Below are 16,431 nucleotides of genomic sequence, written 5' to 3' on the forward strand. Positions count from 1 at the left end.
TAACCTTTCCCCCTTCTAGCAAAAACTAAGAAAAATATTTTGGCTGCACATGTACTTTAAAGAGACAATTCGACCGCATTCACATTGATCCGACTTGTCAGGCGACTTGTCAGCCTGAAAAGTCACGGTCCTCCTGCTCCCACTGTAGTACAGGAGCTGTTCAAATAGGAGCGACACTACTTCGGGGCGACCTGGAGGCGACTTGCATAGACATTCATTTTATGAAGTCCGTGCAAGTCGCGCCAGAAGTCGCGGTGCACGCGACTTCACAGGTCGGCCCCTAAGTCGGAGCGACGTAGTGTGAACGGAGGCTTATAGCGGTAGTAAACTTTTTTTTTTTTTATTTTTAGCTACAGGTGAACATACCGTAATAAAGCTTACCTGTACGTTAAATGAATATCTCCTAAACATGCACGGTTTAGGAGATAGTCTAGCAAACAGCAGCTGGTGACATCATTGGCGCATGCACTATGAAGGAACGGCATACCTGTACTGTGGCTGAGATTCACATGCATATGCACGGGAGCGACGGCATCGTGGCTCAGCCATTCAAGCGGCCGAAAGGAAGACTGGGTGAAGATGGAAGCCCTGTCAGCTGTGAGCTTGGTTTTATGCCCCATACACACATGCAGATTATCTGCAGACTTTTGTCTGCAGACTTACCAAAACCATATAATATGAGGTCAAATCTAAACACTTTCAATTTGTATGCAATCCGGCAGGCCCTTGCACTAAATAGAAAAGGTAAGTCTGCAGACAAAAGTCTGCAGATAATCTGCACGTGTGTACGGGGCATTAGGGTAAGTCTTTCACAATGTGGCATAATAACACATGATATTGTGTTATAGGAGGAAACCTTTTTTTTTTTCCCAAGAGTTTACTACCGCTTTAATGATCTGCCAAGAGCCACACCACAAATTTAAACAAAATAAACCAGGTAGTTATAGAAACCGATAAAAAGTCCAATAGAGGTTTGTTTTATGGCTTGGTCACAAGGGACATACATAACCTTACAGGGCCATGTTTACACAAACACCCCTGTGTCCAAATTGGCAGCAATGGGATTGCCTGCATAGGGAAGCAAACACCTCTGCATGGGTATACGATTAGGTTTGTTCCATGTGAATGATACCTTACAGCCACAGGAAGCATACTTATAAATACTCATTTTTACAGACATCCTACTGCACTTCCTAAGAACAACTGTTGGTCAGACTACTCAGAGGTCACTGAAGAGGTTAGTAGTGTAATACACAACATAACCCTGCTGTTTGAAGCCATTTGCTGTATCAGCCATATGGTACTGCAATTACTTTTCTCAATTCCTGTGGGTGATAGGACACACATTGCACAACAAAGTAAAGGAATCAGACATTCCACACATTCATTCAATCTTCCTGTTTGGGACATTTGCCTATACCTTGTATGGACAAAATTCAGTCAGAAACCAAACTGGGTAGATTTATATCATTTTCCATCTGAAAAGCTAAATGCCAATCAGACATTGTTTTTTTTTTTTTGTTTGTTTGTTTTTTTATTACAGAGAATTTGCATCAAAACTGACTTCATCGATAAAAAGCACAGCTGGGCAGATTTAAAGCCCAACTTAACCTTAAGTTTGAGGCTACGTTTCCACTATTGCGGCTACAAAGTCGCGCTACTTCAAGCGCGACTTGTTTGCGGCTACTTCTGGGGACTTCAGTGCGACTTCCTTCTATGAGGGACAAGTCGCACTGAAGTCACCCAAAAGTAGTGCAAAAACCCTTTTTCAAGTTGCTGCGACTCAAGTCGCAGCAGTTAGAACGGACCTAATTGTAAATGGGTTTTGACTTGTCGCAATAGTGGAAACGGAGCCTAAATCTACAACCCAAAAAATAATACAATGATTTGCAAATCTCAAAAACTCATATTTTATTCACAATCGAAAACATATTAAAAACGTGTCAAGTAAAGCCTCGTACACACGCAATGAATTTCCGCCGACCGGTCGTCCGTCTTTTGTCCAGAGTGGTGTCTGTTGGTTGGAATGCGCTCTAGACTGCACACAAATTTTCCCGTACGACAGAATTCTACTTCAGAAGTGATGTCATGTGTTGGATTGCTTTGTATGTGTTCTTTCTTCTCTGAGCATGCCTAGTCTTGCTCATAAGATTTTTCCCCATCGAAATCTGTACTAATGAGACGAAAATCGGACGTGTTTTGATGGTTGACAAAAATTATATAGCCTGCACACCAGGATTTTTTCGGCCGAAAAGTCGGAGTCGGTTGTCAGAAGCACCATACTAACAAGTGGAAAATTGACAGAACGGTCGTCGGACGAAAATTCCCGGCCGAATTTCGACTCGTGTGTACGGGGCTTAAGTGGTACTAACAAGGAAGAGCTAAAAGAACATTTTGCAACCAATTAAGTGAATTGGCAACAGGTCTGTCACATGATTGGGTATAAAAAGAGCATCTTAGAGAGTCTCTGTGTCTCAGAAGTAAAGCTAGGTAGAGGTTCACCAATCTGTGAAATGGTCAGATAATTTCAGGATAATGTTCCTCAAATTAAAATTGCAGACTTTAAATATATGATCATCTACAATACATAATATCTAAAGATTCTAAAAATCTGGAGAAATCTGTGTGCAAGGGACAAGATCAAAACACAATATTGGATGCCCGTGATAGTTTATCGGCATTTTAAACGCATTTGGGTTTATACGTGTTTTTAAAGGTAAAAATATTTGATACTTTTTGAACATTTCAAAATGTTGCAAAAACGTGGATGAGTCAATGGAGAGAGACAAACTCTGGTCCTCCATTTTCTACATCTCCGGAGCCACAGCGGCATTTCCTCACACATGCTCATGATGGGATCCATAGTAAAAACACAAAAAATAAAAGGCAGCTATCTACAAGCACACTGCTCTCTCCTCTCTCACAAAATGGCTGAAATATTTAATTTACTTGTTTTTCATGCACTGTGGGAATTTAGGAGGGTCTCCTGAGGTTTTCTTAAAAAGGCTTCTAATCTCAAATGCTCCTAACCGCTGCTAAACGCGGGCTGTAAAACAGGTTTTTCACTGTCAGTTTCCAGCGTTCAGAAGAGGTTTTAAACTGCCCTGTGTACATGAGCCCTAAAGGAGAGGGACCTTCCAAATTGTTTTTAGCACTCACTTCAAAAGCCTGCATCTCTGATAGTATGGGACTGCATTAGTGCATATGGAATGGGCAGCTTACACATCTGGCAAGGCACCATCAATGCTGAAAGATCTATCCTGGTTTTAGTGCAGCATATGCTCCTATCCAGACAACACCTTTTTCAGGCATATTTGCAGGACAATGGTAAATCGCATACTGCATCTAAGACAAAAAGTATGCCTTCATAGTAGAAGAGTCTGGGTGTTTAACTGGCCCGTCTGCAGTCCAGACCTTTCACCAATAGAAAATATTTAGTGCAGCTTGAAATGAAAAATACCACAGATGACCCAGAACTGTTGAGCACTTAGAATCCTATATCAGGCAAGAATAGGACAACAGTCCTCTCCCAAAATCCAGCAACAAGTCTCCTTAGTTCCCAGACATTATTATCAATTGAGTTCACACTGACATTGAAAGCGGGTGTTTGAGGGGCGTTTTTAAATGCCAAGTGTGTCAAAAAGTGTATTTTTTCTCTTTTTAAAGAAGCCAAATCCTAAGTAGCAAGGCCTTTTCCCACTGCCAGCATGCTGCAGAGCTGGACCCTTGCTCTCTGTGGAGAAGCAGTGGACTCTCCAAATGTCCAAAAGACTCCCTACCGAGTCAGACCTATAGCCTTGCAATTACCCCACTGAATGAAGAGTTCTGGCTACAACTCAGCAGGGGGTGCTTGGACCTCTTCAAAGAGATCAGTACCTCCCCATAGATAGCAGCATGTGGGAGGACACAGGCCTTTCTATTAAGTCTGTGGCTGCTGTTTGCACAACTAGACTTTGCAGACATTTTCTTTGGATACACCTGGAATATATTTAGCTGATTTTTTTTTTTAGTGTCGGTTCACATTTCTGCAATCACAGAGATTGCATGTAATTCGGAGCGCACTGCTCCTAAAATCACATGCGATGTCTGTGCGGTGCAAATTCAGCCATACAGTTTGTATAGCTGAATTCGCACCGCAAACACACTGTGCAGCCGTCAAAGCTGTTTACTTTTTTTTTTTTTTTTTTTTACTAGCGCTGACATGCCTGTAAACAGCCCATAGAATATGAATAGGTACGCATTAGCTGTAAGGACTCACTAGCAAGCAGAAGCAGTTCCGCATTAGCAAGCAGAACCTGTGTGCCTGAATCTGTGTACTCATCTCTACAAGCTTGTCATGTTCAGCTGTGTGTCTGTACAGCTGATGCATACCCATTTTTAAAGACAAATGGCTTTTGCCACAGCTGTTTATATACAAGGTGTGCATTGGGCTAGTTTTTCAGCCAGCGGATGCCCATCTGAATGACCTATCTAAAATGTTTGCAAGTAGTAAGAGCAGCAATTTCTCTCATCTTGCAGCCCTTCTTCCCCAAAATAGTCATACACCAAACTCAATGTTACAGTAAAGTTGTTTATCTTTGTTATGGCTATTTAGACAACTATTCCTGTGTGAGTACAGAATGCTTACCATAAATTGCAAAAACACAGAATGCAAACCACTACAACCATACAGTCACCCAAACAAAAAAAAAAAAAAGATATAGAAGTATAAAAGATAGTGCAAATTGTAATTACTGTGATGTTAAAAGTCCCAAGTCTAGTTAAAGAATCAAATGTACACCAGACTGAAGGCTGCAAAGCTTATATTCCCAGGACTAGGGGAACTAACTAATCAGGGGGTGCTTTTTTTACTACCTTTCTTGGATATCCTTTGCGGTCAATACATTCAATATACTCTTCAGACAGTTTCCTTACTTTGGAATGTTAGCTTTCTTCTATAGGGACTGTAAAATTGTGACTGTTCCTCATCTTCATGGGCACAGGTCCCCCTGTAGTTCTCATGCCAGTGAGAGGACCCCACCCCACTGGAAGTGTCATAAGGCCACAAAAAATGCCCATGCCAGATATAAACAGTAGAGTAGAAGACTTGAAATTTGGAACAACCAATTGGCCATTCTCCAGCTGGATGAGGTGGAGATTGTGATGTCACCTCCCCTCCTCTCCTCTAATCAGAGAACTCTCTCCACCTCTTACAATTTAGAGCAAAAAAAATATAGTTATAAGGCATTCACTCGGCTATGCCATTTTTGTCTTGCTCAAAGGTAGTCCCTTTTAATTGTTTTCTTGATCTGAACATCAATTATTTAGTTTTACTGCACTGTGTGGTGACCATTACATTGTGCAAAGCTGAACCAATGCAATTAAGATCTTACCTGCACTTAAACTGTTTTTTTCTCTATGCCAGCAATCAGCTTAAGGGGCGGGGGGTGTAGGAGGGGTGGGGGTACTTTTTTGTTGGGCTTGAGCCTCTTGCTGCCCATGTAATGCATATGTGCAGCTGCAAAGAAGGTGTGCTTTAAAGAGGTTGTAAACTGCAAAAAAATAAAAAAAATCTTCTCCCTGCAAGATAAGAGCATATTGTGCTACTGTACCTGAGAAGGAAGCCCTCCAGTGGTACGCTGTCACCACTGACAGGGCTTCCATCTTCAACTAGTCTTCCTTCTGGGTTCGCAGGCTGTGGCTGTTTGAGTGGCTGGGAAGCGAAGACCTCACTCCGGAACATGCCCGCAGGAGCCTTCGCACAGCTATCTCAACAGGCAGCATGCGGTGCCTTATTACTGATAAAGTAAATTACTCCTAAACAGTACCTTAATATTGGCTTACCTGTACTACAGGTATAAATCAACAAAAGGCTGTTACTACTGCTTCAACGCCCCCGCATGCTGCACATAGGCTTATGGATGGCCGAGATTTCTGTACAGACAGTACTCTTGGAAAGCCCCTAGTAATGACCGGAAACTGGTAGGACTGGCTCCCAAGCATGTGAACACTGTGATAGTTGTAAGGATTGTGATTGGCTAAGGCTGAGTACACACAGGCTGAAAAATGGACTAAAAGAATTGGTTCAACAGGAACTGGCCCACTTTCAGCCCATGTGTACAGCTCCCTGGCCAATAGAAGATGGTCTCATGGGCCTGTTGGAAAAGTAGTATCCTATCAGCGTTGGCAGCCTGTAGCAGAGGGGAGGGAGGGGAAAGGGTTTGTGTCCCTTAGAATACAATAGCTCAGCAGGGAATATTGCTGCACCAACATCACTTAGTACGGCGATCTCTACTTTTATTTTCATTCAGTCTGCTGGGTTGAATGATAGAAAAAAAAAACCCAGTTTGTGTGCTCAGCTTAGGGCTATTACAATGAAACGGTCCCTGGGCGGGGACATCTTTCATGCTGTTTCTGGTCAAATAAAGACATTAAAAAAAAAACTGATGGTTCCGGCGTGTGGCTTGTGTAATATTGCTTCCTTGGCTTTGTGAGCATGGACAGGCTCCTTCACTGACACCTGAAGTGTCTGCAGTGGAGAAGAGGCTTTTGTCTGTATTGGTGCCATTCGTCATTGGATAACCGAAAACAGTAATTAACTAAAAAAGCAAACATTATATTGCAGCTAATTCTTAGATGCGGTGTCTGTATTAGGTTCTTTTTTTAAAATGTATATTTTCATCTGATGATCCATACAGCAAGTCTGTTTTTCAAAAGAACATGCTGTCCTGCAGATGTAGCAGAGTGTTGAGACAAACAATTTACCAATGACTGGTTATAATGATCAGCTTTTATTTATGTAAAACCTTTATCTCAAAAAGACAAAATGGATCGTTCTAACTGCTTATAAAGTGTGAGCTGGAGTTTGGCTTCAATTTGTTAGTGTATCTAAGTCTGCTAATACATCTCCCTCCCCTCCAGGCTGACAATGCATGTCTGTTTCTCCTTCATCCAGAGTGAGGGCACTCTAATACAGGAGATGCATTACTGGCTGGATCACCAAGTGTAATAGTCTAAAATAAGAAAACGAATGCAGCCATCACATCTGAGGATTGGTAAGCTGTAATGGGCTCCATTCACAAAGCGGTATCTTACTGCATCCCAGTATGTGGCAAGATACTGCATAGCGGTTTTCAAAATGTTTTTTTCGTATTTACTAATAAATAAATAAATAAAAAACGTAACTAAAATACCATTTTATTATATGAAGTCATGCAGTATTTTAGTAGTGAAAGCCTGTGGTAATTTACCGCTGACTGTAGCCGGCGTCCTTACCACAGGCTGTCACAAGCTGGTTGTTAAAGTGGAACTTTATCCATAACAACTTTATAAAAAATAATGTTCTTTAGCAAAGAACATACATTCCACATTAATAATTATCCTCCAACAATAGTGTGTGCTGTAAATTACTCCTGTTTCTTGTTGCAGGAGGCTGCCATTTTGCTGAAGTCCAAAGCAGCAGTAAATCATAAAGCAAAATTAAACCCATCAATTTACCAGTTTCAAAAAACAGTTATATTCCTAGAATGCTGGGATTGCTAACTGTTACATTTGATTGTGTCCTCTACCAAACTGTCAAAGCATCATTTGGCTGGTTGTCAGAACTGATCACATGTGCAGCACCATGGCGGTTGCAGTTTAAACAGAAGAAGCCTCCTTGGCTGTAAAGGATAGGAGGGTTAAATTCCACTTTAAGGCTGTCAGCAGATTGGCCTCTACAAACTCAGCAGGGCCTAAAAATTGAGAGCAACTGAGCATGTGCAGAGCAGGGTGAGACAGTGCATTACTGGTTTTTAAACAGCGTAGGCACTTCTTTTTAACGTTTTACATAGCCATACCTAAAAAACGGGCCAGCCTGAAGTTATCTGACAGGACTATGTTTTCTCGCCAAGGTTCCACTTTAAGGAGCAGGCGGCGGTGTCTGCCACCATCATTACCAACCACCAACTCATGGTTGTTAAGGATGCCAGCGGCTGCAGGTTCCTTAAAGCGGAGTTCCAGCCATTTCACTCACCTGTCCAACGGTCCAGCGATGCGGCCGCCCGAAGCCTCGATCCTCTCCCTCGGCATCACTGCTGTGGGCATCCGGCTGTGACAGTTTGCGGCTTCACAGCCGGGTACGCACTGCGCGAGTTGCGCTACGCGCCGTGATTGGCCGGCAATCTTCTGGGACCTCTGACATGTCCCAGAAGATTGCAGGGAGGAAGGGGGAGAGGAGAACTTCCGCTCAGGGCGCCGCAGCGCTCCGAGCGGAAGTGGGAGCGGGTACCTGTCAAAACTAGGTACCCGCTCCCCCCAGCCCCCCAAAAAAATGACATGCCAAATGTGGCATGTCAGGGGGTTAGGACCACCTAAAGCGGAAGTTCCACTTTTGGGTGGAACTCCGCTTTAAATAATCGCATGCCAGGACCACTACTTATTTACCACATGCATTTGACTCTCACCCCTGTTTTATGCAGTATTTACAGAGCATTTTTTGCTTCATGCTGTAGATATTGCATAAAGCAGTAGTGAATTGACATTTTCAGGATCACATGCAGTATTTGGGAAAACCCCTAAATACCGTCATGTGATCTGGTTCTGTAAATGGAGCCCATTGTATCATATTTTTGGTTTCAGGTTTAAATCTAGGTTAACCCTGGTGTGCTGCGGTTTGGCCATGGCACAGATGTATGCACAGTTTGTGCATTTTACAATCATTTTTAGCCGCAGTCCCATTGACTTCTATAAGGTTGTGTGTGTTTACCAGGTATTCTTAAATGTACCAAAAGTCCTGCAAGCCACATCTTTGGTGTGCCTTCAGAAAACGTGGCAAACAATGGGACTGCAGTTAAAAATGAATATAAAAACGCACATAAATCACAGTGCACAGTGCCTAATAACGCTTTAACAGGCAATGGTCACGTGACTGATCAATCCTTCTAAAGACCCTGTTAAAAGTTTTACTAAACTCACAACAGTAATATCAGTCCGTATATGCAGTAATGCATGCTTGTTATTGTTATACTCACTATGAAAACTTAAGGGTTAATCCTCTGCATTGTGTAAAAAGGCAGTTTGATCCTGTCTGATCCTTCCCTTCTTCCACTGTCCCCAATCCATGTGCTGATAGTACAGAGCCTTGGGGGGCAAACTGCACGTGGTCAGTTTTGTGTGTATTGTTTTTTATTTTCTTGGGAGAGTGCATGTGATCAGAACAGGGCCAATCAGCACTGTCCAGACAGAGGGTCAGGGGTCCTGCATCCGTATAGGTCATGTGAGAATGAAAATTCCTCCTACAGGTCGCAGACTGGAGGGCACGGCGTTCCACACCTGGTGGACCTGCCCAAAAGTAAGGAGATTTTGGATCCATACCTATAATTTTATCTACTCGCTTACTGTCACAGTTACAGGCACTGCTGGGGCGTCCGGTGGAGGGGACTCGTGACACAAAAAGAAGGCTCATAACATTTATCTTTTAGGCGGCTAGAACGGCCATTGCCAGATCGTGGAAATCCCCTATGATCCAGTTCAATTTAGTAAAGTCTAAATTGTCTTGCATCCTGATAAATGAACCCCTTTCAGCAGTCTTGAATAACAGAATTGCATTTATTTAATAAAATCTTGAACCCATGGATTAAATACCTCTCAGGTGCCTCATAGGATGTTTACACCACTGCTTTTCTTGACAGGATAGAGTGCACTTCTTTCTTTTCCTGCTCTATTTTCCCATCTACCTTCCTCTTTTTTTTTTTCTAAGGCCATTTAGCCATGTGTTGTATTATATGGTACAATATGAGCCAATTTCTACACCCTGGGGATGCACTGCGGGCTGAGGATGACAGGGACGCTGTTTGTCCCAATTGACTCCCCCCCCCCCCCCATTCACAGGGCCCCAGTAGGGCACCACAGAACACCACAGCATCATCCCCATTTCTCCCCCTGTGACATGCTATTGGTAGGAGAGATAAAACATGACTTGGCTGGGGAGGGTATATCCTCATTATGTACCAGTCTGGGCTCTCATGATTTCTGTGAAGAGAATAGTTCATATTGACAATATGTTGTTTCTTCATGACAAGAATTTGTGTATTCTGATATACACCTAATGTAAACTATTTGCAGGCAATGTTCCTTCAATAAGAACTATTGGAAAAGAAGACTCCTCCGACAAGCTTTAACCAGACACTGATAGGAGTCATAAGACTGCTATATACTGCTGGTGAGAAAGGGTATTTAGCAGTTTATATTTACTAAAATAATTGCACTTCCATGTTCTGTGTACTCTGTACTGTGGGAGACCAGATATAGTGAATGCAGGTTCTGGGTTTAGCAATACTTTAAACCCAGAACCAACATTCACTATATCTGGTCTCCCACAGTACACGGAAATGCAATAGTTTCTGTAAATATAAACTGCTAAATACCTTTTTCTCATCAGCAGTATATAGCAGTCTTGTGACTTCTATCAGTATCTGGCTGAGCACTGGTTAAAGCTTGTAGGAGGAGTTTTCTGACTGTCCTATAAGACTGCCAGACCCCTGACCCTATGTCTGGACCAGGGTGGATAAAAATCAAATTTGATTTAAAAAAAATTATTTTAATAAAATGCTTTGGAGTAAAAATCTATCTAAAGATAGTTTTCTATTTAGGATACATTAATAATTTAGTTTATTCAGCATGAAATGGAGCTTAGTTATGCAGCAGGAGGCTGTATATTCCGCAATATTTACATTTTGGCGCCTGTTAGCGGGCAGCCACTCACCTACTGCCGCCACGTTCCTCATATTGTTGTGTCACTGCCACATCACCAGCCGTCCCATTACAGTGAATGGGACTGTCAGTGAGTCAACAGCAGATCAGAGGAGGATCTGCTGCAGGACAGAGAGGACAGTTGTCTTTTTAACCACTTCCCACAGGTACGTCCTTAGGTTTCAGTAGTTATACTGGGATGATGCCTGCACCTACAGGCATCATCCCGATACCATTATTTTTAGCCGGCAATTCTGTAGAAGGCAGAAGTAATCCGAGTGGCTAGTTAGCCACTCAATCACTTCTGCGGGTGGTGGATGGGGGTCCCACCCCCTTCTTGGGCTCTCCGGTCCCATTGCTGAGGCCGGGAGCGATGCAGGGATGGCTGCCTGGGACAGAGAGAGAGAAGAATTGACGTCGTTCCCCTCTCTCTGTAACCCTGGAAACCGGGAGTGACGAGTATTTGTCACTTCCGGTCCGGCCCCTTTGTTTACCTGGCCACCAGTGGCCAGAGAAGGCGCCGATCGGACCAATCTCAGTCTGATCGGCTGCATGGGGGGGCCAGAGGAGAGATTTGGGGGTCTAACAGACCCCAAATCGCTCCATAAAGAGGACCTGTCACGGCCGATGCTATCACAAGGGATGTTGTTCATCCCTTGTGATAGCAATAAAGTTTGTACAAAAAAATAATTTAAAGCGCCACTGTCCCACTGTACTTACGTTACTCCCGCACACATATGTAAACAGGGATCACATCACACTTGAGGTATTGTTGGGAACGTCAGAGCCAGAGCAATAATTCTAGCACCAGACCTCCTGTGCCACTCTACACTGGTCACCTGTAAAGGCGTTTAAAGTGCACCTATGGAGAATTTAAAGCACCGTAGTTTCACAGGCAGGCGCAATTTCCAAGTGTGACATGTTAGGTATCTATTTACCCGACATAACATCTTTTACATTATACAAAAAAAAAAAAAATCAGGCTAACTTTACCGTTTTTTTTTTTTTGTTTGTTTTTTGTTTTTAAATTCATGAATGTGTTTTTTTTTTCCAAAAAAAATTGTTAAAAAAAAAAAAAAAAAAAAAAAACTGTGCAAATACCGTGACATAAAAAAAAATTGCAATGCACACCATTTTATTCTATAGGGTCTCTGCTAAAAAAAAAAAAAAAAAATATATAATGTTTGGAGGTTCTAAGTAATTTTCTAGCAAAAAAGTTGATTTTTACATGCAGGAGCGAAGTGTCAGAATAGGCTTGGGAAGGGGGCGGTTAAAAATGATGATTTAAATCAAGCCTTTTTACTATTGATTTAAGCCCTGGGCCTGCTCACATCGGGCTGATTTGACATGTCAAATCGGAACCTATTGCCAGCAACGGCACCGTCCAAATCGATGTGTCGTCGCACCGATTCCCAAAAGTAGTTCCTGCACTACTTTTGGTGACTTCAATAGACATCTATGCAGGAGGAACCCGCACCGATGTCTGTCAAACTGCCCCCGAACTCGCACTGAGGTACGGGTTTTGGAATTGTACGAATTCAGCTGAACTTGCACGATTTCAAACCCACCCTCGGTGTGAGCGAGAGCTTAATCGTGATTTTTTACTTGATTTTCATCAAATCCACCCTGGTCTGCTGATTGGCCCTGGGCTGATCAAATAAACCCCTCCCAAGAAAAACAAAAAAATCTCTAGCAATAGACACCAAACTGAGCATGAGCAAAATGACTCCTAGGGCTCAGGAGAAGGATTGGGGACTGTAGAAGAAGGGGGAGGATCAGAGAAGACAGGATCAAACAGCTTTTTTACACAATGCAGAGGATTAACCCCTTAAGTTCCACAGTGAGTATAACAAGCATACTTTACTGTATATACAGACTGATTTTACGGTTGTGGGTTTAGTAACACTAAAGGGTTGCCAGGGCTGGACAGGAAGGGGTTAACTATTCTGGCGACTACGCTTTTCTGTGTCTGCACAGACAGTAAAGTAATGCAGCCATACTGTCACCCCATAATGTTACAGATAACAAAAGATGGCATTCCCAATAGTATAGAGCAGGGAATCCTCAAACTACCGTCCTCCAGCTGTTGCGGAACTACACATCCCATGAGGCATTGTAAAACTCTGACATTCACAGACATGACTAGGCATGATGGGAATTGTAGTTCCTGAACAACTGGAGGGCCATAGTTTGAAGACCTCTGATATAGAGGAAAAGGGAATGACTGCAATGAATAGGAAGTTCTATTGATCAGCTATAGGCCAGATAGAAGGGCTGTATAGCCAGGGCAGTCCATGCCCCCCACCCCCACACACAGCATAGGGAGCAGACTATGTGACAGATGTGCCAGCTCCCAGCACTGTACAGGACACAGAGCCCAGGAAGAGTGACACATTCCATGGCACCCATGAATCACCCCATTCACAGTGCCTGCTGGGTGTACACACTTCTGACTCACAGCACCCCCCTCCACCCCCACCCCGGGAATACAATACCGAAGCCAGTCACAGCGCAAAGTACAACTTATACACGGAGCACACCACCGCCACCTCCTCCCCGGTGACCGGAGAAGGCCGGCAGCTCTTACCTGTTCGTCATCCCCACAATTGACAGCATTAGGGCCGCTCGGGGGGCTCCAGGGCGGAGTGAATCTCCTCAGCAGAACTCCACACACAGAAGGCTTGGGGGAACGGGATGGGCAGAATGCTGGGAGCGCGCGAAACCCCTCCTACTCCACACTGTGCCACGCCCGCCACTGACTCACCTCCGCCCACCACAGGCTGCCAATCATCGGCGGAGGAGGGGTTGCCATAGTGACAGGAGGAGGAAGGATGTAGAGAACGCCCCAGGTTGCTCTAGCCAGTCCCTTACATCCGGGCATGCGGAGAACCACGCCCACTAGGCTGTCATTCAGTTATTCCCTGCCTTCAGGGCTGATGTAATTACTAGCATTTCCGTGCTGTGAGCTAATGTGTAACCCGCTATATGCCGGTGTCGTGTCGAGGAATGCCCTCCGTCGGATAATGCCCGGGTCGGACTGCGCATGCTCCGTAAGTGACGTCACCCTGTCAGAACAGCTGGTCGGCTGGGGTTGGCGCGTGCGCAGTCCGTCGGGGGCACAATCCGACGAGAGACAGAGCGGGGAAGAATCTAATGTCAGATTCTGACTCGCTCTGTACGATGATTACACATATGAACATTCTAACTCGCTATATGTAACTAATATATATATATATATATATATAGTTATATATATATATATAGTATATATATATATATAGTATATATATATATATATATATATATATATATATATAGTATATATATATATAGTGTATATAATATATATATATATATATATAGTATATATAATATATATATAGTGTGTGTATATATATATATATATATATATATATATATATAGTATATTATATTATATATATATATATTTAGTATAGTATATTATATAGTATATTATAGTGTATATATAGTGTGTATATATATATATATATATATACACTATACTATATATATAATATAAATATACTATATATAGTATATTATATTATATATATTATAGTAGTATAGTATATTATAGTATATATATATATAGTATAGTATATATATATTATATATATATATACTATATATAGTATGTATATATATATATATATACATATACTATATATATATATATATATATATATATATAGTGTATATATATATACTATATATATATATATATATATATATATATATATAGTGTGTATATATATATATATATATATATATAGTAGTATATATATATATATATATATATATATAGATAGTTACTATATATATATATAGCTATATATAACTCATATGGCACACATTAAAGGGGCACTCTGAAATACTATGATCAGTACTCATATGGGACACATTAAAGGGGCACCCTAAAATACTACGATCAGTACTCATATGGGACACATTAAAGGGGCACTCTGAAATACTAAAGGGGCACGCTGACTGCAATAATAAAAGGGCACTCTGACCGTGGGTCATAAAGGAGCTATGTGACTGGGACACATAACGGGGCACTCTGATAGGGACACTGATGTAAAGGAGGACTCTAACGGGGACACTGGATGTAAAGGGGGACTCTGACAGGGACACTGGATGTAAAGGGGGACTCTGAGGACTCTGACGGGGACACTGGATGTAAAGGGGGACTCTGACGGGGACACTGATGTAAAGGGGAACTCTGACGGGGACACTGATGTAAAGGAGGACTCTAACGGGGACACTGGATGTAAAGGGGGACTCTGACGGGGACACTGATGTAAAGGGGAACTCTGACGGGGACACTGATGTAAAGGGGGACTCTGACTGGGACACTGATGTAAAGGGGGACTTTGATAGGGAAGCACTAGATGTAAAGGAGGACTCTGACAGGGACACACTGGATGTAAAGGAGGACTCTGACAGGGACACACTGGATGTAAAGGAGGACTCTGACAGAGACACACTGGATGTAAAGGAGGACTCTGACGGAGGCACCGACACAGGCCAAATTACGGCGGGGGGACATGAACTGCATGACGGCGGGGACACAGGGTGGAAGACGGCAGGGACAGGGGCTGAATGACGGCGGGGAAAGAGGCTGAATGACAGGGGGATACAGGCTGCATGATGAGGGACACACTGATGAGGCACAAATGAGGAGGCACTCATTGGCATGATTTAGACACAGATGGGCATGAGACACAGGTGGGCATAAATAGGGCAGAGATGGGCATGGATGAGGCAGAGATGGGCATGGATGAGGTAGGGGCGGTGCCCATCGCTGTGTACAGCGTGCGAAGAGAGAGCTAAACCAGACATGCAGCGTTCTGTTGACAAATGATCGCTCTGTCATTGGATGGAGCGATCACATGGTAAATGGCCCCTGTCGTTGGCCCTTTAACACAATCCGTGGGAAGCGCGATTCGGATGTCTCTGTACGCCCTCCCAGAATAGGCCGACCACGCTGTAGCCATCATTGGGCTATGCCCTGGTCGACAAGTAGTTAATCCCCATAGTCTTAGCTATCCGATATTACCCGTAAAGCGGGCTTTGCATTACTTATGTTCTGCAATATTTGGCCAAACTCGATCACAATGCCAGTCTCTGTGAAAATTAGGCATTGCCCCCAAAAAATGTGTGTGGCTACTGGAGGTCCTCTAGTATAAGTTTGCCAAGTATGGTGCCCTGAACCCCCGTGGTTTGGGCTCTACATTTATAGAAGCTTGGCCTGCTATGTTAATCTATGGCAGAGTCTTAGTCTGGGAATTTGAGGGGCTACAGCTCGGACCCCAAATGAGTCCGGGGGCCATATTTGGCCCAGAGGTAGGGGGGTCCTTCCTTTACCACCCCAAACATTTTGGGGTTTGTTAGCTCAAAATTTCCTGATCAACTTTTTCTAGGGCCCCTTGAGAGTATGTGGCCCCCGGGCCATACGGCACAGCAGGGAGTGCTGGATACCATTGGACTATTCTGCGGTGGTCAGCTAAAGTCTACCCCAATGCAGGTCCCTGTGAAAATAAAGCATTGGCCCCAAACAAATGTATGTGCCAAATTTGGTGCCCCTGAGCACCGTGGTTCGGCTACCACAGGGCCCTACATTTAAGCTAGCCTGGCCCATTATGTTAATCTATGGTGCAGCCGCGATCAGGAATTTGAGGGGCCACAGATCGGGCCCCA

At 43.3% G+C, this 16,431-nt stretch overlaps 1 protein-coding gene across 1 annotated transcript in view; it reads right to left on the reverse strand.

Moving 5' to 3' along the window:
• LIMS1 (LIM zinc finger domain containing 1) overlaps nt 1-13,462 on the reverse strand; it is a 159,236-nt gene extending 145,774 nt beyond the window's left edge. The window contains exon 1 of the mRNA XM_082245892.1: nt 13,298-13,462. Coding sequence (XP_082102018.1) covers nt 13,298-13,326 — 29 coding nt within the window. The 5' untranslated portion in view covers nt 13,327-13,462. The remainder of the gene's footprint in view (nt 1-13,297) is intronic.
• Between the last annotated feature and the right edge of the window lie 2,969 nt (nt 13,463-16,431).

The sequence above is a fragment of the Pelophylax lessonae genome, assembly GCF_965119305.1.
Source record: "Pelophylax lessonae genome assembly, chromosome: 2".
Classification (NCBI taxonomy): Eukaryota; Metazoa; Chordata; class Amphibia; order Anura; family Ranidae; genus Pelophylax; species Pelophylax lessonae.